Source organism: Hippoglossus stenolepis, chromosome 15 (genome assembly GCF_022539355.2).
Source record: "Hippoglossus stenolepis isolate QCI-W04-F060 chromosome 15, HSTE1.2, whole genome shotgun sequence".
Classification (NCBI taxonomy): domain Eukaryota; kingdom Metazoa; phylum Chordata; class Actinopteri; order Pleuronectiformes; family Pleuronectidae; genus Hippoglossus; species Hippoglossus stenolepis.
The window spans coordinates 7,251,944-7,277,729 of NC_061497.1; the positions used below are offsets into that span (position 1 = coordinate 7,251,944).

The 25,786-nt window shown below is 41.1% G+C and overlaps 1 protein-coding gene across 4 annotated transcripts in view; it reads right to left on the bottom strand.

Moving 5' to 3' along the window:
* The window catches only part of gabra3 (gamma-aminobutyric acid type A receptor subunit alpha3), an 87,630-nt gene that overhangs the window by 10,790 nt on the left and 51,054 nt on the right, over positions 1-25,786 (bottom strand). For 2 of the 4 annotated variants that reach the window (XM_035179562.2, XM_035179560.2), the window contains exons 5-9: positions 13,245-13,465; positions 8,997-9,079; positions 7,606-7,749; positions 4,342-4,494; positions 1,503-1,708 (exon numbers count right to left, since the gene is read on the bottom strand). In XM_035179562.2, coding sequence (XP_035035453.1) covers positions 1,503-1,708; positions 4,342-4,494; positions 7,606-7,749; positions 8,997-9,079; positions 13,245-13,465 — 807 coding nt within the window. Of the gene's footprint in view, positions 1-1,502; positions 1,709-4,341; positions 4,495-7,596; positions 7,750-8,996; positions 9,080-13,244; positions 13,466-25,786 lie in introns of all 4 variants that reach the window. The other 2 variants (XM_035179561.2, XM_035179558.2) reach the window with 1 other exon arrangement.

Consider the following 25,786-nt stretch of genomic DNA (forward strand, 5'->3'; position numbering starts at 1 on the left):
CGAGCAGCAACAACAGTCTCCTCTGCCAATCTTTGCCTCCTTACTTCGACTCAATTAGACTTCTAGAAAAGCATAATTTAATATAAAGCAATGGATGTTGATGCAAATACATCATGGTGTTTGCCAGCTTCCTTTCTGTCGGTAATGTACGTGTGCCTTTGGAAAAACAACCACGTGTAGTTGTGCGAATTGTGCTGTAAATTACATTTTAAATTGTTGACAGTTGACACTCGGCACCATGCACATGCACATTTACCAGCTAGTAGTTAGTCTCAAATGGGCAAACCACTCAGTAAGATTTAGCAGATGTAAATATAAACATTTATATTCAATGTCAGTTAAAGCCCAGTAGACTGTCATCACCTAATTGTGTCATTCATTGAATCCATATGGACAATACATTTGTTTCCATTCATTACAGAAACATATATACGCCTTTGAAGTGTATGGTGCAGCAAAACTAATCAATTAATCAAGACAAATATGGATATTTCATAAGTTCAGCGCAGGACCAAGTGCTTTATTTTTTCTTTGTTGCTTCTTTGTGCTCTGATGCCGTCTCATGCCTCCAATCTATTTCACTGGATGTGATCAGCCATAAAACATCAAAGGAATCATTGTAAATTTAAGAACTGTGTCTATCGTGAGACACTGATCCCTTTTTATTTATGACTTCACCACAACTTCATAGAAACGCGCCTTGTTCGGACACCCTGCATCCTCCAAATAAAACTACTGTGTGCACAATCTATTCTTCTACTTTTCCTACCTTGATGTTAATTCACTCACCATCTTATAGCTTCATAAACAATGGCGACATCGGCTCGGACCAAAGTAAAAACCTGTAAACTGTGCACGATCAGATTTCATGCTCCAAATAAAACCGTCAGCTTCAGGTTGATTGATTCTAAAAGACGGATGCTCAGTTTTTAATCTGCAAGCCTCTAATTTGCAGACGAGATGCAAGGCTGCCATTTTTTTTCTGGGGAGAATGAGTTTACGCTGACTTAAGGATGAGACTTGAACATATGCTGCCATCATAAATCAGGGCCAGCATCTCTGGGAGTTTACCTCTGTTTTTTTTTTTTGCTCTCACTGTTCCGCCCCACTGTCCCTGTTCCATTTGGCTCTTAATGAATAAATAAAAGCTCTCTTTATAGTCTTTATAGAGTACTCCAGGCTGTGTTAAGGGAGGAATTTTCTATCAATGTTCCCAAAGTGCAATTTGCCCTCGTCACTCCTTCAGTGTAAAATGAGGACTCTCTAAGAAACTCTGAGCCTTTTTAACACGTTTATCAAAGCAAACGATGAAGAAAATTATTCTGGAATTTAATAAGCAAGAAAATAAATGAGGAGACAAACTCCTTCCTGAAAACCTTTTTAGTTTTTTAGGGATGATTCTTAATGCTAGTGCACACTGATGAATCACAAGTGCAGGCAAGTCATGTCCATAAATTCATTTTTTTTAAAATATGAAAACATGTTAATTAAGAATCACTCACCCTTATTTCCATGCCCTCTTTTTTCCCATCCCATGCCCAGCTGCGCTTGGTGAAGTAGTTGACTGTGGCAAACTCAATCAAGGCAGAGAAGACAAAGGCATAGCACACGGCCATGAACCAGTCCATGGCAGTGGCATAGGCCACCTTAGGGAGGGAGTTTCTAGCACTGATGCTCAGGGTGGTCATGGTTAGGACAGTGGTGACCCCTGAGGATGAAATAACAACATTAGCAAACAGGTTCTTCTGGGAAACACTTAAAGGAAAGTTCATTTTCTCACAACTTTGAGTTCAAGTTTGCAAAAGGATCTAAACAGTCTTGCCTCTTTTTTCTAGAGATTTTAGAAACTTTGTGTGCAGCTGTTAAACTGTGTCCACTCAGGCCATGTAACAGAAGGTCAAGACAAGCTTAAATTATCCAATTTAGCTCAATCATGTAAATTACTCTTCTGGGCTTTAAAGAGTAAAAAGTTAGGAGCCAAACAGAATGGTCCACTGCATTGCGGAGCCTCAACTTTACATAATCATCGGCTGTGAGAAATCAGACAGTGGAGCCACACTAACAAAGTTCAGTGGTGCATAAACAGTGTGCGTTTGCTGGGTCAGTCTTGTAGGTTCGAGCAGGAAGTAGCTTCTCAATACAATGAACCATTAAAGTGAATGTTCCAGGTTGTACGCTTGACTCTACTTTTGTTTAAACCGGTCTGACATGTTTTTCCGAACACCAATAGATGCCCTTGTAGAGCCGTGTCTACTGGAGTCCAAAATATATAGTGAAAAATAATGAATACATTTCCCTTAACAACCATTGGAAAACTGAAATGTCCTTTACCTAATACACAAACAAGAAAGATTGTAGTGACCTGCATACATTTAGTGCAAAATAATGTATTAGGGTTAGTTTGATGATTATGAATTACACCATAGTAGAGAAAACAGACCTCCATCTACTTCTTAATTAATCTGGAAATGCATCTTTTAACACGTAGTCTTTTAAAAGTTCGACACATTATTTCACATCTTTACATTCAACACCCCTGGGAATTAAATTAGGCTTGGGTATTGGTCGTCCATCCAACCGTGTAAAATAAAGTATTTTATCAGTTCTAATCTTTCTCATCTGAGTGAAAATAGACGCCCAGTATGCTAACTCTAAAACTGAATATTGTGTTGCTGAACAGTGAGTTCAACTTATTTCAGTGAGCCGTTTGTGAGAAATGAGAAATTGTGAGAAAAGGACTGATGGCAAACTATTTAATTAAAGGACAAACATTACTATTATTATAAATATGACCATTATGGTTATTTATTTGCATAATTTGATGACATTCCAATATTTAAACGTGTGCGATAGTCTTGTTTCTTTTAGGTATTACGATATGGGGTAATATCAGTGAAGATGCTCACATAAAATCCAGATGTAAATCGAATGTTTCAGGCTCTTAAACCTGATAACCCTTCAAAATAAAACTTAAAATGAGCCAGGGAACAGGACTGATAAATTTGTTTAGTTTTGGATGAACACAAAGACACTAAGAAGTCAGCAGAAAGATCCTCATTTCAGTTTAATGCTGCGACATAATGAGAAGAGAAAATATGAGACGTGAACACTTGAGGGAACCTTGTCCTTCACAGTAGATGTTTCAATCATTCCACTGACAAAATGACACTGATTACAGCTCCTCTCCTCGTGTGAAGGAAATTGTTCTCTACAAATAGAATTTCTTGTGACTGAAATGATTTTTGAGACGACTGTTGGGGGAGAAATGTTCTTGCGGGGTCTGTTTGTGGAGAACTGAAGGAACATTATTATTTTAAATGCATGGAAATAAGCTTTTGTAACTTTAATTTGTATTTCCTAAACAATCCCTTGCTTTGCATCCTATTTAAAATCTGTCACTCTGATTGTGTGTGTGTGTGTGCGTACATACATACATTTATGTGCCTCATTTCCAAATCAAAATGCAAATTATTCAACAAACACAGGTCAGGGGCTCTTTCATAGATTATGCAGCACATTCTATTATTATTCACGGTACATAGGGAGGATAACACAGTGAAGTGGCACATGTGAAACAAGGGGGAAATGTCAAATAAAATAAAATGCATTTTGTGCAGCTTACTTTTTATTTTTTTACTAAAACCCGTCAGCATATTATTTGCAAAATATAACATCGTCCTGAGAGAGGTTTTGGTTAAAGGATTTGTTGTCCACTTCAAAAACGCTGTCTGAAAAATTGGCGATTTGATCTTGTGCCGTTTTCCATTAAAATGAATTGATTTGGTTTGTTCCACCAATAGAAACGTGCAATCTGACCCTTCTTAGTCCACTGTTACTTCAGTGGGATTATGTGACGTGCCCGGCTTTATCTAAATCACCTCGAGCTCAGTAAGTAATAACACTTGAAACCAGACTGGCTGCTCTGTAGTTGACAAAGTAGCCAAACATCCTCTGTGACAGATGCAGCACCTTGTAGATCACCTGCCGCATTTTTCCTGTTCCAGACTTTCCTCTACGTTTCTCTGATTAATTAGTGTTGTTGTAGTTACAGAAGTAGGAACAAATCAATACTGTGATAGAAGCTTTGGGGGAAAAAAAACATTACTCATTCATACCCATGTGCAAAATGCCCCAAATGCACCAAGCTATAGGTTTTCATGTTATTTAGAACTTTTCAAGGGGGAAACACTTTTTTAAACCCTCCACTTGATTTGCATTATGCTGAATCATCATCAGCTCTGCACCTTTTCTGTTAAAGCTCCAACAACTGATCTTACTTGTTCAATTAATCATTTGGTGCATTTAAAAAAAATTGCATTAAAGACACAAGACGGCACTCACCAAACACAGTGCGAGCAGGAACCGACTCCCTGTTTAACCAGAAGGAGACCTGAGACAGTATGACAGTCATGATGCACGGCAGGTAGGTCTGAATCACAAAATAGCCAATTTTCCTTTTCAAATGGAAATATGTTGTCATCACTACATATTCTCCTGAGGGAGAGGAAAGAAACATGGAGAGAAACACACAGGGTCATGATTATTGATTCAGCCGTGCACAGCTGGGAGCAACACAAGCTGAGACATTCAAAACCATTAACGTGTGCGTTTGCATCATCAAAGTATAGCTCATAGGTCCTTAAGATGAGCCATTTAACCACATGGAAACAGAAAATAATATTTCCAAGGTCGTTTTGATGGGCAATTTGTATAAAAGACACATGAATGCCTTCCATTTCACTTCAGTTTCATCTAGGGCGACTTGGAAAAGCATCAAGAGGAGAATTGGAAAGAGTGGCCAAATTGAATGCATGAATCTCTCATAGTAAAAATGAACTGAAGATGTCAAAAGGGCATATCCTCTCTATTCCTCAGACACGGCGCTGCACAACACACGAGAGGAAACCTTGAGCTGAAATTCAAAAGTTAACAGAAAAGGACACTGGAGGTATAGAAAATAAAATACGTAAATACTGTTTCCACAAGATTGATCCTTTCAAAATGTAATATCACTAAATATCCCCATGGCCAGCAATAAAAATGACCCCTGAATGAGTTCTTTGTTTAGCTACAAAGAAGGTGGCTCTGAAAAGTTTGCTGGCCTGACTCCAGCTGCCAGAGGAGCAGCATAGCTGGGAATCAACATTAACCGAAACTGAGGCATTGGATTCTTTAATCTACACCGAGTCTGACCAGTGCTCAGCATCTTTGTCCTCATCTTTGTCTGTCAGCAGCTACCCGGGGAGCTGAAAGGACAGCAGCAAGACACCAGGCTGATTGATGGCAGAAAGTTACTGGACACAAATAGTTTTCAACCAGGCTGCATGAGGATTATACAGGAGGAAAACTGTGTGACCCTCAAAAGGATAAGCGGTATAAATAACGGCTCGAAGGGCGCGTCCATCCATGGAGGGGCGAGGAGGTATATTTCAGGAAGGTTGTGGGAACAGCCGACATATGATATAGTGGCTGTAATCATAAGCTGAGTCATAATCAGACTGGGCTCTGTAGCATGTAGATGGGAATATACATGGAATATTCTATGAGCAACCGATGTAAACACCACTATCAAAATATTTTTCTATTGTGGATAAATTCAATAGTCAGAAAATAGGCGTCCATGTAAACATAGTCACTGACACCAGGACCCTAAAGCAGTCACTACAGATACCATTTAATGATCTGTGACGTAAGTGGGGGGTGGGAGGAAAAACTCGATTTGTGGTGCTGGGGATCTCGGGGGGGAGGGGGGGGGAGTCGAGTCCTTTCGCAGTGAAATATTTGATTAACTGCATCCTAGCTGTTGGTGACATGTCCGAGTGATGGACGTCAAAAAAGCTTTTAAAAACACTTTCCATGTGGAACGGCTATAGAACCTTTTCAGAGCCACCCTTCAAGCCAACGTCAGACCTTAAAGTCAAAATATAGATTTTCCTTTTTAAACCCACACTCACATTTTCCTATAGATTTCTTTGCTGCTGTTGTTATATAAAAAACCCTCCGCCTGCATCACTCTAACCTCTTGCTATAAAACATTTCCTTCTGCTCAGATTTTGTCAGTGATGGCAGTGAATGGACACAATCACAGTCCCCCCTAAGCACCAGCTCTCGTTGCCATGTCTGTAATCTGTGTTGCAAAGATATGAGAAAAACAGCCTTTCACTCCCTGAGGTGTTTATTTATTTATTTTTTTATGAGCAGATTCTAACCAGAGCTGAACTGGCTCAAATCCAGCCAGTCTCTCGGCTTCCCTGCACTCCATTAAGTTTAAAGAAAAAATCTGACATCCTCAAGCTGAACTTGTTTATGAAAGTGGTCAGGTTGACTCCATTGGCTCTTTTTAGTCAGACTTTAGATGATCTTGTTCCTTCAAAAATCCCCTCGAAATTTGCCAGACGCAAGTTCAAACCAGCACACAAGATGAGCTCAAGGAAAGTTTTCCCTGTGGAGTTACACGAGTTCTATTATATTCAACAGCTTTCTGCCTCCTTGGAAAACAGGCACTGTGTCATCCAACAAAGCTTTTAGTCTCCCAACACAGTCAGACAGATCTGTGACTCTCAGCTCCTGAGAGCCACGCGAGCAAGCGGCTTCACAACGGAGGGTAAATCTCTCAAAATGAAAGTCGGTGTTGCTGTGTTGTAAGCTACGCACTCTTTCAGTAATTACCTACTGCCCCATTGAAGCAACCTTTTATCTTCAGCTCTGCAGCAATCAGTGCTTCAGCACTTTATCCGTGTTACCTAAATCCTGTTATCTAAATTGACATTGGAATTGTTTTGTAGATGTTATTCCCCCGATAGATCTCTATCAAAATACCTTGGCAATTTACATTTTCTTGTAAATGATCACTACTAATATGTAGCATAAAAAAGAAACAGCACATATTTCTCTATTTTATGTTGCAGGAATATTGTTTTTGTTTATACTATTATATGTCGCTACCCAGCTGTTACCTTGGTACTTCACGCCGCCATAAGCTTCAGTGGGGAAATGGATAAAAAGTGAGGTGACTGTGTTTGTCAGATAAAATGCTTCCGCCACAACGTTGATGAGAAGAATCAAATGAATATGTAATCAAAAGTACGGGGAAGAATATTTGTCCTTTATCTCTGTGCTTATACAGTCGACTCTGGGCTGTTAGCCCACAACAGAATGGAAATAAGGCTTTCACCTCTGGCACACTTCTAGTATCGCTGTAAATATGCTGAATAGTTTCCCCAGAAAACTGATAACAGTCATCATTTTCCCGATGGAGCCAGATAATGCGAGCTGAATGTAGAATGGCAGAAAGTGAAGAAAAGTGCAGATTGTAACTTTATGAAAACACACAGGAGAGTGCCAATAAACAGTGAGGTCTGTATGTTAACAGAAAGTAAAGGAGAAGTGATGATGCACTAACTTTGTTTCACTGCTTGCAGTACCCCCCCCATCATATTAGAATTTGGTGTGTCCACTACAGCTGTCAAACTGCCATGAATACACCTGTACACTGCAGCCATAAAAGCTCAGTGTGGTGTTTGGTTTGTCCAAACGCACAACGTCAGATGGAATTCAGGAAAAGCTGTGTACTGCTGATTGGGCTGAAGGTGTCACCTCTTCTACCTGTGCTGGAGCTGATGGTCTCTTTGCCAATAACGTGACCCAGCAGGTCGTACTGGTTCAACCTTGAGCCGTCCTCCGCCACAGCAACAGACCTCTCGTCTCCCTGAGTCCACAGGTAGATCACCTCATTGTTCGTGTAAGCATCTGAGCAAAAAAAAAAGCAGATGGTGAGATGGATAAGAGATGAACATGGGAGGCAACTTTATCTTTTCTGTCCTCATTGTAGAACACATCAACAATTGCTATGGTTCAAAATGTTGCCATAGAAAATGTTCTTGTCAATACAGTAGTGAGAGAGTGATTGTTTAGTGATCCTCTAGTCTCAGTCAATTATATTATATAGACTTTTGACACAGAGGTTGATTCCTACCAACTTTGTGATTGGACTATAGGATATAACAATACATTTTGTTTAACGATATGGAAAAACACATTGTTTCATATTATGCTCTTACGTTGTGCAACAGAAAACTCTTTATGTTGTGTTGTGTTTATTTTGTATAATTTTTAGTCATTTGAACAGCGCTTCGTGTTCTTCCACACAACATGGACGCCGGACAGTTTGCATAAAGGCAACATACATGGCATTTGTCTAGTCTCGGGGACTGGAGTGTTCAAAGTGACCAATCACAGGAGGGAAGCATCAGCCACTGTCCTAAAGTTGCTAGCATGGTTGTCGAGTCTTTTTGAAACCAAGATAAACTGAACAAACTGAAGTTCAAGAAATTTCTTAATTATATAAATAAGTAGGTGTGTTGATGCCGTTTTGAGTGGAATATGAACGTCGGGGCTTGTGGACACTCGGATGACACCACACCAGCAGTATGGAGGCATGTTGTGTTTTTCTCTGTTTTATTACATCTGAAGAAGCGGCCACTAGTTACTTCAATTGTATTGTATTCTGCTCTAACACTGTTTACCCCTGAGACTCCAAAAGTGTTTTGTGGACTCAAACTATTAACCCACCCCTCCATCGGCATAGGGGTGAGTAGATAATGAGTGCATTTTCATATCTGGGTGAACGATCCCATTAAAAAGTACAGTATATAGCACCACTCATACACTTTAGCTGCAGTGAGTCCATATGCGAGAAATATAAATCTGTACTGAATAGCCTGAACATATTTTAGTGTGTTAAATGCATAGCCTCGTTTTTATCAAGGGAGCTCTCACTCTAAGCTGACGGTTGACTAATTTTGCTGCGTTGCTACAAGAAACACTTCTCAGTATGACAGTTATCCCCTTCTCTCATATTCCTCAGTGAGTGCGGTTTGAAGTTTTTCCTGAACAGAAAAGGTGGCGAAACCTGCAGAGAAACCCCCCCCCACTGTTTCTGCAGCACTGTTTCATATCGCGCTCCTGCTTTCCCATGGCTATGTGGACTGACTTACAACTTCCAAACTTCAGAGGACAGGCATGTGCATCCATCGGGAAATCCTCCAGGTGCATGGGGCACTCGGCATGAATGGTCAACCTGAGGGGACAAGGGGAGAATCAATATTTCAGTGGTGATGCCGCAGTGTCAGCATTATCCGAGGTGATACGACTGTATTTATCATGCGCCAAGAAACTGACACTAGCAAAATCAAAATGTGGGATGTAAACATGACACAATGACCACTTCAGTCATTTTTACGCCACGGTATGTATGTTTGAAAAAAACACACTGCACTCAACAAACACACAATGTCCACAGAGCACCGGAGTTTATATTATTTGGTCCCATAGCCGAACCGCAAAAATGCACTCTAAATAAACAGAGAAATTGTGCATATTATGTCACTCATACATATTTAATCAACGTGAGGATTCAATTTGCTGAGTTCAAACAAAACCGCAGCCCATAAAAACACCCTACGGTGGACTGGGTCGCTTATAAATGGACCACAAACAGGGTTATTGTAACTCAGTTAAAACATTTATAGACCAGGCGTCAATCCAGAACTGCGTTATTTGAGCAACTGGGAGTAGAGCCGGATATCGAAGTAGGTAAATGTAGTTGCTTTATGAGGAATTCAAATTTGATAAACTTACTGGATAAAGTGAACATAGCTTGATACGCATCATGCTTAGATATTGAGTCTATTTTGTGCCTTGGTATGTTTACGGTTTTTATGATTTAAAAAAAGTGATTTAATGAGTCGATTTAACTTGTCTTATCAGTGTTAACACAATTTCATGTTGTAAAATGTTACATTCATATAAAGCTTATTAAAGCCAAATTATTAAAACTATCAACATCACAGACCAGTGTACAGTTTCTAATGAGCGCCTTGTGTTGCAATGCAACAACCCTGTGCGCCCATTGCTTCCCCCCCCCTTGACTGCTCTCTGGTGCTGCCTCATTACTGATAAGTGTCTCAGCAACTACGCAAATTAACATGTTACAAAATAAATCACACGTGAGCAACGCACCGCTGCATATCATACAGCACTTAAACTGACATCTAATCGACCAAATTCATCTCGTCCCTAAACTGTGCCACATATGGATCAGACAGCACAAAGACAGTTGTTTTGATCAAAGATGACAAGAACTGTCTGCGTTATGACTAAAAGATATTAAGAGGAAAAAAAATGCTAATAAAGCAATTTTCATATCGGGAAATGTCTTTCACATAAGAAGAACGCAGCAGGAGATGGTCTAAGTCAGAGGCGTTCACAACCACAGGAAAATATCTGGAATGATATTTCTGTGTCAGCCCATATCACCGAAAGCTTTCGAATCTCATCGTGTTGTCAATTTGACATCTTCATCGGTGTCTTCATCCTGAGATGTTTGTATTCTGTTTGATCTTTTTCCGTTCTGTGTCCGTCACGTGTGTTGGTGTGTTGAGCCACGGCCGCTAGCAGCTCTTAGCTACACAACAAGGTAACGCTGAGGGTGATGGGAAGTGTTACAGATTATTTTTAATAAACAAAACCTAATTTGTCACTGAATGAAAAGTTGAGAGTTCAGTGTTAACCTCATTGTGTGACGCCAGATCAGAAGTCCTGGCAAAATCATCAAATAGGTGTTACAGTCAGGATCAAGTTGGAGATCCACTAGCACTGCTAAAAAGTAAGACTGTACATTACACAGTAAAGTGTATATTCAAATTTCTACGTGTTCAAAATCCAGAAATAATTCCTCTATAAGGCAGCATTGCACCAACTGTATTTGCACAGCACTGAGTGTTTAGTTGTGCATCATCGGTCCAATGGATCCTAGTTTTTGTTTAAAAATCTCCTTCAACACTATGAAATGGATATTGTCAAATATGGCTCTGCCGTTGTGAACAAATACATTCTCGCTAAAAGTTTGACCTAAAAATATACACCGCCGTCTTCTATGAGTATTTTGCATTATTCACAAATTGATATTCGCTATCATTCATTCCAGCACAGGACGGGCAGCAGCAGCAGCACCGGCAGACAATACCAGCTCCCTCAATCCAAAGATAATGATGCAATCCTGCAGAGCGGAGGCCTTCACAGCATTCGTCAGTGCAGATGCTGTCGACGTGCTGATTAAATGGATTTAAGCAGCTGTTTGTTAAGGAGTGCCGGTCAACACAGGGTACTGTGGTGATGTACTCCACACTCGACATCCTATTAAAACAAATGGATTTCTGTCCCATTCTTAAGCCTGATACATGTGAAGTGTGCCGAGTAAAACCTACGTTATCAATCTCTTCTCTGCAGACTTCCTTTAACAATACACATAGTTTGTAGGATACATTTGAAAAAAAGCAATGGTCTAAATGAATCATTTGCAGCTTTTAATACCGCAAATAAACCACAGTGTCAGTGCAACACAGAAGATAGTGACTCCAGAAATGGGTCCGGTAGCTTGAAATCATTAAAAAAAAAAATGCAGCCTCACATTGGATATATAAAGACCAATGAGCTGGTTCCCAAAATGTCTGACGGTGGTTTATCTTACTCTGTGTCCTCATGCAATCTCTTTATCATCTTACCCGACATTTACTTGGTGACGCAAACACATCTGTCCTTGTGATACTCCATTAGTGCGCAAATGTCATTCTTGGCCTTGGCAGGACTGCCACCACATCCAATCCACTCGGGTGGAGCCACAATATGAAACTCTCCCCATTTCATTTTCACCCTCGGAAATCAATACTGACCATTTGGATGACCGTAACATTTCTTTTCTTCCATTTTCTGACGCAAAGCTGCAGGGAACGCCGCCTGACTGACAGATGCAGTGATTAGATGAGTTGAAACCAACGAATTATTTTTTGCTCCAGTCATGTAGATAATAGCATTCGCCGACTCTGACTGTCTCGGCAGCTATTTACAGTCCACTTTAGGCACGGCACAGACACAGTGGCAACTCTTTGATCAGATGATTGTTATTTTCTGAGCTGTCTGTGAAACACATGTGGCCCAGACTGGCTGCACAGTCTGACACTCGGACCGATGAAATGAAATCAAGGAGCTGCTGCATCAGCTCCACACAGCTGACGTTTTAATCCCTCCGGCGCCGAGGCTTTGAGGTTGACATATGAGCTGTTCAAGTGAAAGGTCTCAACAACCGGTGAGATGAATTGTTCTGAAATTGATATTCATACTCTGCTCAGGAGGAATTGTAATAAGTTGGGTGATCCCTTAACCTTTTCACATGGCACCATGATCAGTTTAAAATTTTCAAATTTGTCCAATACTACAGTGACATTCATATTAGAGGTAAACATTACAAACCTCTTTTTTCCGATTTGAATCATTTAGTTTGTTTCAGTTCAGAAGTTCATATATTAATTGTCTACGCTGGTAAAGTTTTTCTTTCTAAGTTGATCAATCCTGGATCTGCTTTCATTAGAATGTTACATCTGGTGCTGGTTCTGTCTTTGTCTTCAGTTTGCTGCTCGTTCAAGCTGTTATGTTCAGCTCAGAACAAAACTAGGTCTTTACAAGCAAAGTATTTTATGTTAATGTGTCACCGTGCAGCTGTTTTTAGCAGAGCTGTTTTCTGTGGTGTCATACTGGACTGTATCATTGGTGCTTTCAGTCACCAGTGAGGGGAGTTACACATTACATTGACTCATTTAGCTGACAGCACATCTGTGACCAACGTCCAAACCAAGGTTCACGTCCAGTCATCATCACCTATACGTGGGCTGCATCTACAGTATATATACTTGACATTCATTGGTTTGTAGACGGGCGTGTGTCAGACATCGGTGTGTTGTCTATTTACTCATTGTATTCATTCTTTCCATTTGAACTGGTTCACTTCGTTCATTTTGTTGTCACTGTAGAATCATTATTGTGTTACTACCAGCAAAATGACTGCTTCATCATTGACATAAGCAATCTGGTGAGCTGTTCAGCTTCTTTCTCTTCTTATTTTGTTTAATACTGTCTCAACTTCCTGCATTTGGTTCATACTTAAAAAGCGTTTTCACACTGCGAATGAACCAAACCATGGTTCAGTTTTAGTCGGACTGAGACCACCTCTTTCCGTCTGACAACATTTGTGTCCGTGGTTTATGGCACCTTTCACATCTGTTATGTGGTGTGAAAGCACCTCAAGTGCAGCCTCATTGAGATGCTAGCAGCGCCATAGACTCTTAGTCTTGTCACGTAACCCCTTCAACAGGGAAGTGGCCCTGTTGGCAGTGTGAATAAAGGCTCACCTCATCGTGTAGAGAAGCGTGCCGTTGTCAACCAGCCGTAGCAGCTTGTTGGGAGTCGTCATGTTGTGGGCCACAGATTTCTTTCCGTTGTGAAAGAAGGTATCAGGAGTCCAGATCTTACTGGCCAGGAGGTTGTTGAGGGGTAAAACCTGCATGGGCCCATCAAACTTAAGCCTCTCGTCCCGCCAACTCTGACGGAAGAAGACATCGATGGTGTACTCCTGAGGGGAAGAGAGGCCAAGGGATTATTTGGCAACATGACAGTTTGGAGAGTTGGGACTTAGTACTGGTTGCGTGGAGGTGATAAATCCATTTCGCTCTTTAAGAATTTCACACCAGACACTATGAAGAAAAGCACAGTTTTAATAAATAATGGTAATGAAACCTCACGGACAACGGGCCACTTATTGAAACAGACCAATCATGTTTCAATAAGTCAACATTTTAGCAGTGAAGAGTTCATTGAATACTTAACTATTTTATAGGCTGCAAGTGCTTTGGACAGTTAAATAAATACCCAGCATATTCAACATACTGTCTTCATTGACAGAGTAGCATCTTTTCGATCATTGTGGTCCATGAGCCACAAATTATTAAACCAAATATAATCGAAATCCAAACTAAGGAAACTCCATCTCATGCATTTTGATATTCACAAAGTAAACAAGTGACCAGAAAACATGCAAGATTTGTGGCAATTGTGAAACTGTCACCATTTTACATACAAGATACACACGTGTGCCATCCTTTACCGTCCGTCAACCGCTAACCGCTCTAACAGAAAATAAGATACAAGCACGCCGCTACACATACAAGCATCTGGAGAGAATATTGTGTCTTTTAAAGTCATGTATTCTTGTGTCATGTGATAACTACTCTGTTAACATGGTGTTCCTTCCGATGTTCAAACTGTTCCAACGACACAAATGAGCTCCAGTGCAAAATCTTTGTAATACATCTGTTTCATGTTTAATTAATACGCAGCAAAGTCTTTCTGTATTGTCATCAACACATGAAAAAGTTAATAAAAACGAATGCAGGAAGTAGCCAGTCAAAAGGAATTTGTTTCACATTACTCTTTCAGTAGGAGTCGGTGTCCTAGCAACAGCCTTTTCCTGGTCTGCCTGGTACAGCAGCGCTGCCGACTGAGTGCAGCTGTCTGAACGGAGTCAGACGGATGGAAGCTCTCTGTATCTCCCGCAACAGTACACATTATCAGCGATCAATAAAAACACAGCATATGTGTTTTCTCTCCGATTGTCTTTGTGCCTCCTGCTCGTACAGTGGACGAGCTCACGAGCTGCAGTTGCTCGCCATGTCGGCTGTAACTGGCTCCACGAGGGGAGGAAAAAACGGATAAAGTCATTTCTCAGCTGCTTTAACAACAGGAGGCCATCACCCTCAGCAGGAGAGGTGCACGGCTCCCACTCAACACAAATCAACAGGGCTCCTCTAAACTGCGCATGCTGGGCGCTTGTTAATTGATGTGATTGACCTCCTGATGGAGTGCACACCGACAGAACCATCAAACGATTGCGCCGCATCTGCCTTCACCGCGGTGCTCTTAATAAAGCCCACAGAGAGTCTCGCACACATAAAGGTGTGACAAACGCGCTGCTCTCTCTTCCAAGGTCCAAATAATTGAAAAACGAAGCTACTTCAAAGATTATTTTATCATATTTAGTTTATCAGACACACGCTATATTGTGATCTATTGTTCAGTGTCCTCTGTATCTTGTTCGTGAACTTTCAGGCAACACTCAGGCAAAGTTTGTTCCCTCCTGGCACAGAAAGACCATTTAAATCCCCATCGCCCCAGTTATTCTCATGTTAGGCACTTTATCTCCCTCCAGTCTTTTTCTGTGTGAGTGGCCAAATCACATCCCATTCAGTGTAAAACATCCAGCGATGAATAAAGAGACAACAGTGTGCTGGGCCCAGCTGGGCGGAGCAATCATTTGTTTTCCTTCTGAACAGAAATCCCCTGTAAACACTGGGAATTAATTTGAATTGAAAGACCGGGATGTGGAAAAAGCATTGTCGATTTCCATGTAAGGCAAAATGGCACAATCAGTTCGGATGCCAGCTCGCGTTCCTCCAGGGACAGAGTGATTGATTTCTCCTTGACAGAGTGGAACTTCGGCCCAAAACTAGATTTCAGATTTCTCTTTTATGGTCCCGGATGGATTTACTGTATAGCAAGCAACTGTAATTTGAAATGACATTTTAAAACACATTTATGGCACCTGGATGGCAGGGTTACAAACAGATTTATGAATACACAAACAGATCCCTTTTATATGCCTATATGCTATGTTTTTGGCAGCGTGCCTTTATTGGAAAGCAGAGGATGGAGGGGAGAGAGAGAAAGGGGGATGACATGCCACAGCTGTCCCTGGATGGATCGAAAGTGGGACATTGCAGACAAGTTTTATGTGTCTGCGAGTACTGGGTCACCGAGGCACTCCTAAATAAAGTTCCAACAACTCTACAACTGTAAAACATTTATATTTAACCAGAATCTATTAATTAACTATTCATATTTATGTTCCTAGAATTAACCAATGATGTAAACATAACTTTTAAAAAGGGCAGAATGGCCATGATTTGTTTCCAGAGCCCCAGTTCATCATTACCTCTGCCAATGAGGTTATGTCTTCACCCCTATCCGATGGTTGTTGGTTTATTTTTTAGCAGAATTATGCAAAACAATTTCAATAACATTTTGTGGAGGTGTGTGGCAAGAAAGAACTTTTATAACTTTGGCGAGGATCCAAATCAGGGTTGATTTCTCCGATAATGTTTCATAGATCTTGATGTAAATAAATCCGGCATGTTTAGGGGAGTGATATTTATGAGTTTGTGCAATTTGGTGCAGATCAAAATAAAAATCTGGATCGAGTGAATTTCAGTGCGGTTTCCTTCGGAGACTGTTGGCCAGACAACAGTCTCAAAGTAAAGCCTGGCTGTTGACAGTGATATAAAACTGAGTAAAGCAGCAGATCCGTGTTTGAAAAGCCAGGACAAGCAAATGTTTTTGCTTTTTCTTGCTTGATAAATGACTTTCAAGCTGCTGAAATCAATGATTTTAGATTAACAACTGATCAAAAGAAAGTGTGTGCTGTGAAAGGGGTCAGACCCACCGAGAATTATCCCCTGACTCGGCAGCTTGTACGGCTACAAAGCTCTGATAAACCTTCCGTAAGCTACCTGCCAGAGTTAACACACATAGCTGTTGAACATCGTGGAGCGTTTAGAGGCTTAAGAGGCAGATATCTATCTCATGAAGAAGGATTTATTTAGACATCAAACTTTCATCTATTCATATTCTATCGATGGACTAATCATTTCACAATACAGGTCCTTCACAGCTCGGCTTATTTAAAAATTTGGTTAATCCTAAACTGACTGCAGCCCTTTCAAATCTAAAAATCAATCTTCTCCTTTAAGATTATTTTCTTTTTTGCATCTATTGACTACAGTGAGAAACAGGAAACACAGAGATGGAAACATATGACAAAAGACCAACAAAGGTAACACTTCAAGCACTTGGCTGCCAGACGTGCTGAAAGAATGACTTTTCGTGATTTCGATGGTGCTGTCTCTTTCGCTCGCTGCAGACCCACTCGCAGCAGGCCTACACATACTGTGAACTTCAAAGTGCAAACACTAGGCTTTCATGTATGTCAGCCTCCACTGTATCTCAGGTGGAGAGGTTTAAATTGGTCAAATCAGGTTAAATCTAATAGAGTCCAATTAGCTGTTGTGTAGAAATACCTGAAAAAGAGACAACTAATTATTACAATATTCTTGTACAGTTTAGGATCCTCATTAACCCGGTCTTTCTTTGGATGCAGTGCCAGTAGTTATGTGTTTATATGGATTTGTTTTACAGTCCCTGTCTTGTATGCTATATAACTAAATGGGTCTACAACATGTTCAACTCAGGGGTTAAGTACTGAACACAGTAAATAAGGAAGCATTGCTTTGCAGAAAAGGAAACCGATAAGAGTGGGGGGGATATAACACAAGCGAGAGAAGAGGCATGTCAGGAACACAAAGAGCATTGCAGGGAACCAGCTAACAGCAGGGCTGCAGCGCCGAGAGAATGATGTGAAGGAAATGAGGAAACAGAGCCTCTGATAAATTGGCAGTTGAGGTAGGATGTACAGTAGACTTGGGTAAATGAGCCTTGACGTTAAAAAATGACAACGTCTGCTTCTATGATAATGGCAGGAAGGGTGTGTCTAATATCTGATAAAATATGGATGCGGCCTTTTATCTTAAATTAATGAGTTCATTAAATCCTAAACATTTAGTTATTCCATCACATTTTAGTCTTAATTTGGTTTTACGTAACAGATCTGGTCATCTATGCAGATTTGACTCTTTATCTGGGTAATCTCGCAACTAATTAAATTTTGCTTAATGTAATATGTTACATAAAGAACAACTGGATATCTCTGAAGCGGCAGGGACCCGAACAAGTTGCTAATTTCCAGGAAATTGATATTTCCCTGAGAGAAACTTGTTGTCCAATGTTCTTGACATGCGCATTTTGTTTATCTACATTAGCCGACTGGTTTGACAGGTTTGATTTAGTGCCCCTGCCCTGACGAAATATTACACTGTGCGAGCGGGCTCTTTCCCCAATTGATTAAGAAAAAAAAAATTACATTTGATATATGTCATGAAGACTAGTTTTTGACAGCAATCAGAGATAGCATTGCGATTAGCCGGCATGGTAATGAGACAGACCACTTCCTGGCGGCAGCGTATCAATTTGACCCGGCTCCGGTGAACTTCACACTCTGGGCATTGGAAGGATTACTCAAAGATTTGATTAATGTCTTAATTACTGGGCCTTTCTTGCTCTCCTGTTGTCAATTATTCTTCCTCGCTTCGCATTTTGTGTGCCATCCACCTTTCCCAGCTGGAGGTGTAACCTGTGCGAGACTTTCAATGAGCTGTGAATCCCACACCAACTCCAATTATCTTCGGTGCTTTCCGGCCTCTGCAGCTCTGAGGCATAAACAGGCTTTTGCAGTTAATTGTGTTCCACTTCAGACACTAACATTTTGTTCCACAGATGTAATCAGCCCTGGAATTAAATGGTGGCAAACAAATTAAGAATATGTCGCAGTGAATGTGTTTATGCAATAACATAAGCCAGCAAAAACAGGGAATTATTGAGCTATGTGGAACTGTTCTCAGAAACAAAAACTCAAGTGGTTTCACATTCAAGAGGGAAATGACAGAGACATTTTGTAACAGTTGTGTTTAATTGTATATTAGTGCGGTAGTTTGTTACCGGTGTTACAGGCACATAGCTGCCCACACCGTCTTTCATTTATGTGTATTAGTGGTGGCGCATTCATCAAAGAAAAACTTCACCCAAAATACTAATCACCAATACTTAAGTCGGATGTCACAGTTCTGAGCTGAAAGTCTATAAAGATGCACGACATGACAGCTCTTCAAAAGTGAAGCTGGATAGCTGGCTGCAGTATGGGACTTAAACCCCACCTCCTCAATGCTAACAGATGGGACATGGACCAAACTAAACCAAAAATGTCAAAGTACATGCCAAATACATGACAGTTTATGTCATTTTAGGTCGTTCTTATCACGATGATGTACGTTCAAGGGTTCATTTTTCCAGTAGTTTGGTTTTATTGGTTCAGTTATTTGATACCATAAATCACCGCTGTCCAGACTCTGGCTCTAAATGACCAGCGCAAAATTGCCTTCATTTTTGTGCAGTGGCAAGTGTGTTTGTAGCAGAATGTTCATGTACAGAGTATAAAGTTGACGATCCCGTGACAAGAATAAAAGTGACCAACAAGACAATGGTGGGGGATTTGGTGTGAAAGCCACAACCAAAAATGCCTGTTTGATAACATTTCAGATTTAATCTGAATGCCAAAAGGGAACCCGATAACATTAATTAGCCAAATCTGTGTAACTTTGTGTGATAAAGGTGGCATCATCTTAAATCTACACACACCTTCAAGGGCACCACGAGATTGCCTCCTGACAACATTCTGTTTCAGTGGAAACTGCTTATAGTGATCACGTTTTTCCGGGGCCAAATTGATCACTGTAAGCAGTTGATTACTACAAACAAAATGTGTAGATTCTGTTTGATAGTCTTGAGGGAAAGTTAACGACACACACACACACACACACACACACACACACACACACACACACACACACACACACACACACACACACACACACACACACACACACACACACACACACACACACACACACACACACACACACACACACAGTGACTCCGCTGCTCACTACTCTCTCGCTGACACTCAGCCAGCCAGACACATACACAAACAGTGTCATCGGACACATGTGTAAACTCAGACTGGGTAAAAACAACAGAATTTGTCAACTTAGACAATGTATGGAGATGGCGGGGGCGCGTTATGTTTGGCTCGACTTGGTTGGCAGTGGCAGAGAGCGTTAAAGATCCAAGACAGGGCTCTGCAAATGTTGAGTTTACACGTCTTTTGTTGTACAGGTGCTGTCACGAGGGTACGTAATCCATAATTCCACTAAATGCTGTGTTCTTGTGCTACACCAAAGTTGTGGAGGGGTGGTTTATTTTGTTGTGTCACAAATCAGTCTTTACAGCAATGTTTTGGACGTTTGTCATTTAGAGAACATTTGCATTTTGTGCAACTAAAAAAAAAACCAAGACAAACTAAAAAATAGTTAGCTAATTATCCTGTATCCCGTTTGACACAACAGACTCAACCACTACTAACCTCTTTTTTTACCACCGATGCAAGAACAATGTCAAACAATATAGTGATGGGCTACGAATGAGAAGCACAAAAGTTCAGTTCAGATATTTCAAGAGGCTTTTTCCGATAGCACAGCATACGGCAAAGAATCACGAAGACATGACCTGATTTGACACTGTCATCTTGGGTGTGACTGCAGTTGGGTCATTTTCTCAATGCTCAGAAAATGAACATGTAAATCTAGGTGTAATACAATAGCTTACTCCTATTGCTGAAAAAAAACTGGGACCCTGCTTGAGTCTTCAAAGGTCTTCAAAGGTCCTTTTACCTGTGGCTGGCATTTTCACAAAAAATATGGTGCCATGAGACTGTATGTGCTCTGCTTTCAAGTTGTTCCTGACCTGCACATGAATCATATTGTAACAGTGGGGAACATCATGACCTGTATGGTGGGAGGAAAAAGTTAAGCCCTATTTTAAGACTACAGGTTTTTTTTCGTGCTGGAATTCTAATACTTATTTAAAATTCAGTGTGTTCTCGTGAAAATGGGCTTAATTGGGTTTGCATGTCTTTGAACAAGGACAATGTGATTGATGCAGAATCCAGGAGTTCACCTTTAAACTTTTAGCAACACAAACCTCCATCTGTTATTTCCAGAAGACCTTGAACTGCTTAAAGTTGGACTTGAATTTTAGGCAAACGGCTGTGTGCTGAATATCTCAAATATTCCAGAAATGTTTACCCCCAGAGATCGTGCATCCCTTACTGATATCAAGCTGTCACTGACATTGTCAAAGCAAACTTCAGCACAGTACCAGTGACAGCCTAAACCGCTTCCAGTTCCTCAGAACAGACCTGTCAAACCTGGAGACAGGTGAATGTGCCATGATGCCGCATACATCGGAGAGATGGGACAACATAGACTCCCTGACAGGGAGGGAGGCAAATGGAAACAAAAGACTAAGAACAATCAACATGACAATGTGAGAAGAGGGAGGTTTGAGGTAGAGATACACACCCACCTATACTTACCAGAGATCAGCATCAAGATAGCAACCCACAACCCACATTCTGGGTCTCGGTGTGACTCACTGCAGGAATCTGCCTTGGCCAGACACAACTCTGAAGAGGGTTAGCTTTGTTATTGGCCTAATATTCCAGTTTCACTCCAATTATACAGTTAGCTTCCCTCCTGTTGTTATAGTGGCGCACTAACGGCAGATGTGGCGTATTGGGGTCTGAGTGAAGGCTGAACAACTGACCCTCAGGCTGAGTGAGAAGCGGTCATTTCTGGGACACTTGATGCTGCAGAGATGGGTAATTGGACCACTGGCTGTACGCAACATAAACTATGAGATGCCTGGGGAATAGAGTGTGCTCTGTCTAGGAAGATTTCAGTTGTAACAGTTTCTTCAAGCATTTTATTGCTCCACATCTCAGCCAGGCTTGTAAAATGACTTTAGAAATGGCAATGCCAGTCAGTCAGCACTTTGCTCCACACTTAAACTATTGAAGTGAGTGCCATGCTTGGTGCAACCATTCATTGTCCCAGAGGAGGGTCCTAATAACTGATAATTTCTTGTCTAGTGCCACCAACAAGAGAACATGTTCACTTATCCAGTGAAATGTCTGTGCAACCACAAGATGATTTGGTACTTTCATGGTGCCCAAAAAAGTGTATCTTACTGACTGTTGTGTTTCCCTGCCTTGTCCTCACTTTACTTCATGAGTATGACATTTGCAGTTGTAAAGTCCCAGTAATGACTGGTTGGACTGCCATGAAATTTGGCACATTGATGTCCCACTCAGAAAAACATTGTAGTCAACAAAAAGTATTGAAAAAATGGAGCCTCTGCTTTACTTTTGTTTCATGTTACCAGTAAAAACCAAAATGGACAATATCAGTATGCTCGCATTGTCTCCATGATCGAGTTTGCATGTAAATGTTAGATTTCACACAGAACCTCTACAACTTGAGGCATTTTTTGACTCAATTTCTGGGATGCATGACTCATGTTTCAGTCAGACCAAATTCCAGCTTTGTTGTGTAGTGCACAGGGGTGAGCCAGGAGCTGTCATGTCAGAAGTTGTGCTCTGCCATTGCCAGCTTCTTGCCAAATTGACACACTGTGCTTGTGCACGTTGAAACAAACTCAGTGAAGGTGAAACCAGGACATGATGACACAATGTGTCCTATAGACAAAAACCATAGAAGCTAGGCTGGTCTGAGTGAAGGGCATGTACACGCTGTGTGAGCCTTCTGGTCATGGCTGAACAATTGGAGAACATTCATGATTGTGAGTGGAAATCTAACACATTTTCTAAAATTGAAGTGTCTAGTTTGAGCCTAAATCTTGTTTCAGGAACACAACTAAACCGCACACATCAAATATAAACATCAGTTATCGGATAGAACAATCTAGACCCAATCTAAAAATCTGAAGTGATCTCAGCCTCTTGGACTCACTGTGCCCTCCTCTATCTCATATGTTACGGTTATGCTGATCACCAAGGTAAAGGTATCTTGTCTGATTCTTAAATACGTAAAACATAAGCCTTAAATACATTTCTTCATGTCTTTTTGCAGCTCCAAGGTAATTAATTACAAGAATCAACCAGGATAAAAATGTTTCTGACTTCACATACTTTCATTTTCTCATTTGATAGGTTTTCTGTTTCCGCCTGTGTGAGTGAGTGAGCCCACAGATATTGAACCAGCAGGGGTGATCTAGGGCTCAGTTTCCTGCATTGCATCCAAAGCAGGGGTATTTATAGGTGGTATTTTAGTCTGAGATGGAGCACTATCAATTTAAAGCTTATTAAAGTGTTAATGAGGTTCATTACATAAGTCATTAAAGGAATCTAGAAGAAAACAACTAGCTGTGACAAAATAATGACACAGTAACAACATGATAACAAGGTTTAGACAAAGTTAAAAGATTTTTTTTTTTGTTTTATGTCCTTAGCAGGATACAGCTGATTTACCTCTCTTTATTTTAATGATTCGATAAATGCCCCAAATTAATCTACTAAACTCTGGTGAATTGTCTCCAAAACAGGACTTTTCTTTGGTGAACACATAAAAAGCTTCCCTCCACCTCTGAAATACCTCCAGGATTAGTTATTTCCTCTTCTTTTAACTGACCTAGAAAACTGTTCCATGCCTATGTTTCCCCGATCTGTTTACTGCAATGCTCAATACACCGAGGCTGTCCTGCTAGACACTCGAATAAAACATCCGACTCATTCTGAACTCATTAGCCTGGAAACCCATGAACCAGAAAACACGATCGCACGACCCTGACCTACTGCAGATTTGCCTTCATCGGCTCCGAGCACCAGCCCTGTAGGCTGTCTTCAAAGCACAAATACGCTTTTAAAAAAGTCATGAAAACACCTCGCCCCTCAGTACATCACACAACGACCCATTCTATAAACCTGGTCCAGCTCTCTGCTTGCCGAGTGCAACAGCCTTTGTTATTCTCTCAACTCAAAAATAAAACTGAGCCGTCCGCCCAGCTACTCCCCGCCCTCCCTTTTGGAAATGGGCACAAATTTGTGGAATTCAGACCATTCATTGTTCAAGTCCAGGGGTCAAGCCCCCAGTGCAGCGTAATATCAACATTTGGTCATTATACTGTGTCACTGTTGGTCTTGTCCCCTCATTTCCTCCTCTTCCGCTTGAAGGGCCCCAGAGCTCCTAGTGTCGACCTGCAGTCCCACACAACAGCTCTGCAGCTGAGGAACTCACTGCGGTGTAAGGGAAATGAGTAGTGCATCTCCATAATTGTTCATCTGAGTTACGTGAATACATCTTCCCCAATTTTATAGGACAAAAAGTGCACACATTTTGGGACATCTGGTGAGAACTCTGTGCTGTGCCAACAACCATGTGGATAGAGTAGTAAACAGATACTGACAAAAAGCATTGACAGGTAAGACAAAGTAAAAGGGTTCGTTATTCACACTACAAATATTCACATCCACCTACTAATGCCACAAATGTCTCTGACTATCTGTCGATCTGTCTGTATGTGGAACACATATCTCGCCAACCGTTCGTCCTATCGACTTCGCACTGGGCACGTCTGTATCTGTAGCAGTCAGTGGGGGGCGGGGCTGTGTGCTAGCAGTCAGTCTGCGGATCGAGTTGACCATGTCTTCTTCTACGTCCTCAGATGAACTTTACAGCGGTGGTCAGCAACTGGGTCAAACCGCGGGTCAAAATCGGCGTCACATCAACTTGACAATGAATCATTTTGAAGTAGGCTCCGGAGCATTAACGCAGGCCAAGCAAACAGGCAAGGTTAGAACGGGCACTGCACCAGTGTCCTATGAATTAAAAACAAATGGGTGATCTTTGCATGTATTAACAGAAGACTTACAGAAGCCTTGTATTCACAGACGCACACATACACTGCACATAGAGCAAGAAAATGCAGCGTAGCCCCAGGCCAGAATGAGCCTCGCCTGCGTAATGATCAGCATAATCCTGATCTCAAATCTAAAACTGCAATGCAAAAATGAAAAAAAAATCAATATGTTGATGCTACGTGTCCACATCTGGGAACAGATAAAACCTTGGCACCCACAATTCATACATTGATTACGAGATGAAGGTCTAAGCGGGAGTGTGTAACCACTATTTTGCCTTTGACAGGACACAGAAAACCCTTGCTGTGTCCACACTAACTGTGGCCCTGTTTACAAAACAACACCACAAGTGGGTTTGTGGTGCCCGCGCAGCCGTCACATTTGCTACGGACTGTCCTCTGTGCTGTTTGCCACTGATTCATGATGTTGCCAAGTGGAGCATGTGAAGAGAATAAAAGATTGGGGCTCGAATTGAGCCCTGAGAGACCCCAAAGGTGATATCTGCTGCAAAAGATAAAGCACTGTCTATTGTGATAAAGTAAAAGCGTGAACAGTCTCCCACAAAGCAAGCTCAGCATACTGTGGTCAGCACAGTGGATCTTTGCAATGGCAGGGGTGGTCTCAACAAGGCAGAAGGCGTGTCCAAACCCAGGATTTAGTTTTTTGATTTAATTTAATTTCAAAATATCGTTTTTATAGGAAAAGAAGTTGAAACTGTGTTGATAAAAATATGTGTAAAGACCAGCTGAATCTCAATAGGTTCAGTATATTTCATGTGCAATGGTTAATTATTGTGCCAATGGCTGAAAAGCAGTACGGTATTGATCACAATTGTATGAATGTGATCTTCAAAGTTTGGTGCTCGGTCCACGCTACTTCAAATCACTTCCTTTTCGCTGCTCTAAAAACAGCGCAACTGCTGTTAGGGAGCAGCGAAGAAGAAGGGATTTCTGGGAAAAGGAAATTACAGTTTGATCTGGGTGAAACTAATATGCTTTTGAGATTAGGTACTGGATCGGTACATATATTTGCGCACTTGCCAACGATCACCCCAGCATTTTTTTTTTAACTGTACTGGAGGCATTTCCGATGCCTGCATTGGAACATCTCTAGAACAAATGGCTCCAGCAATCGGCTTCATATCGCCGTTACAATACAGCATCACTGGAAAAAGGGAGTTCTTTTATGATCCACTGTAATGGTCTTTACAGATGTCCATCAGATCTCTAGAGATCCTCACTTGCCAACTTATGTAAAGTTTGAGTCTTGCAGTCTTAAAGTAAGCTGCTCCGGAGACGTTGATGTGAAAACCCCCCTGGTGAGACCACAAAAACTCAACTCAGCTCTCCAACAGGCGCTAATCTTGCTATGTCATACAGGCTGACGAGCAAGCTCCGA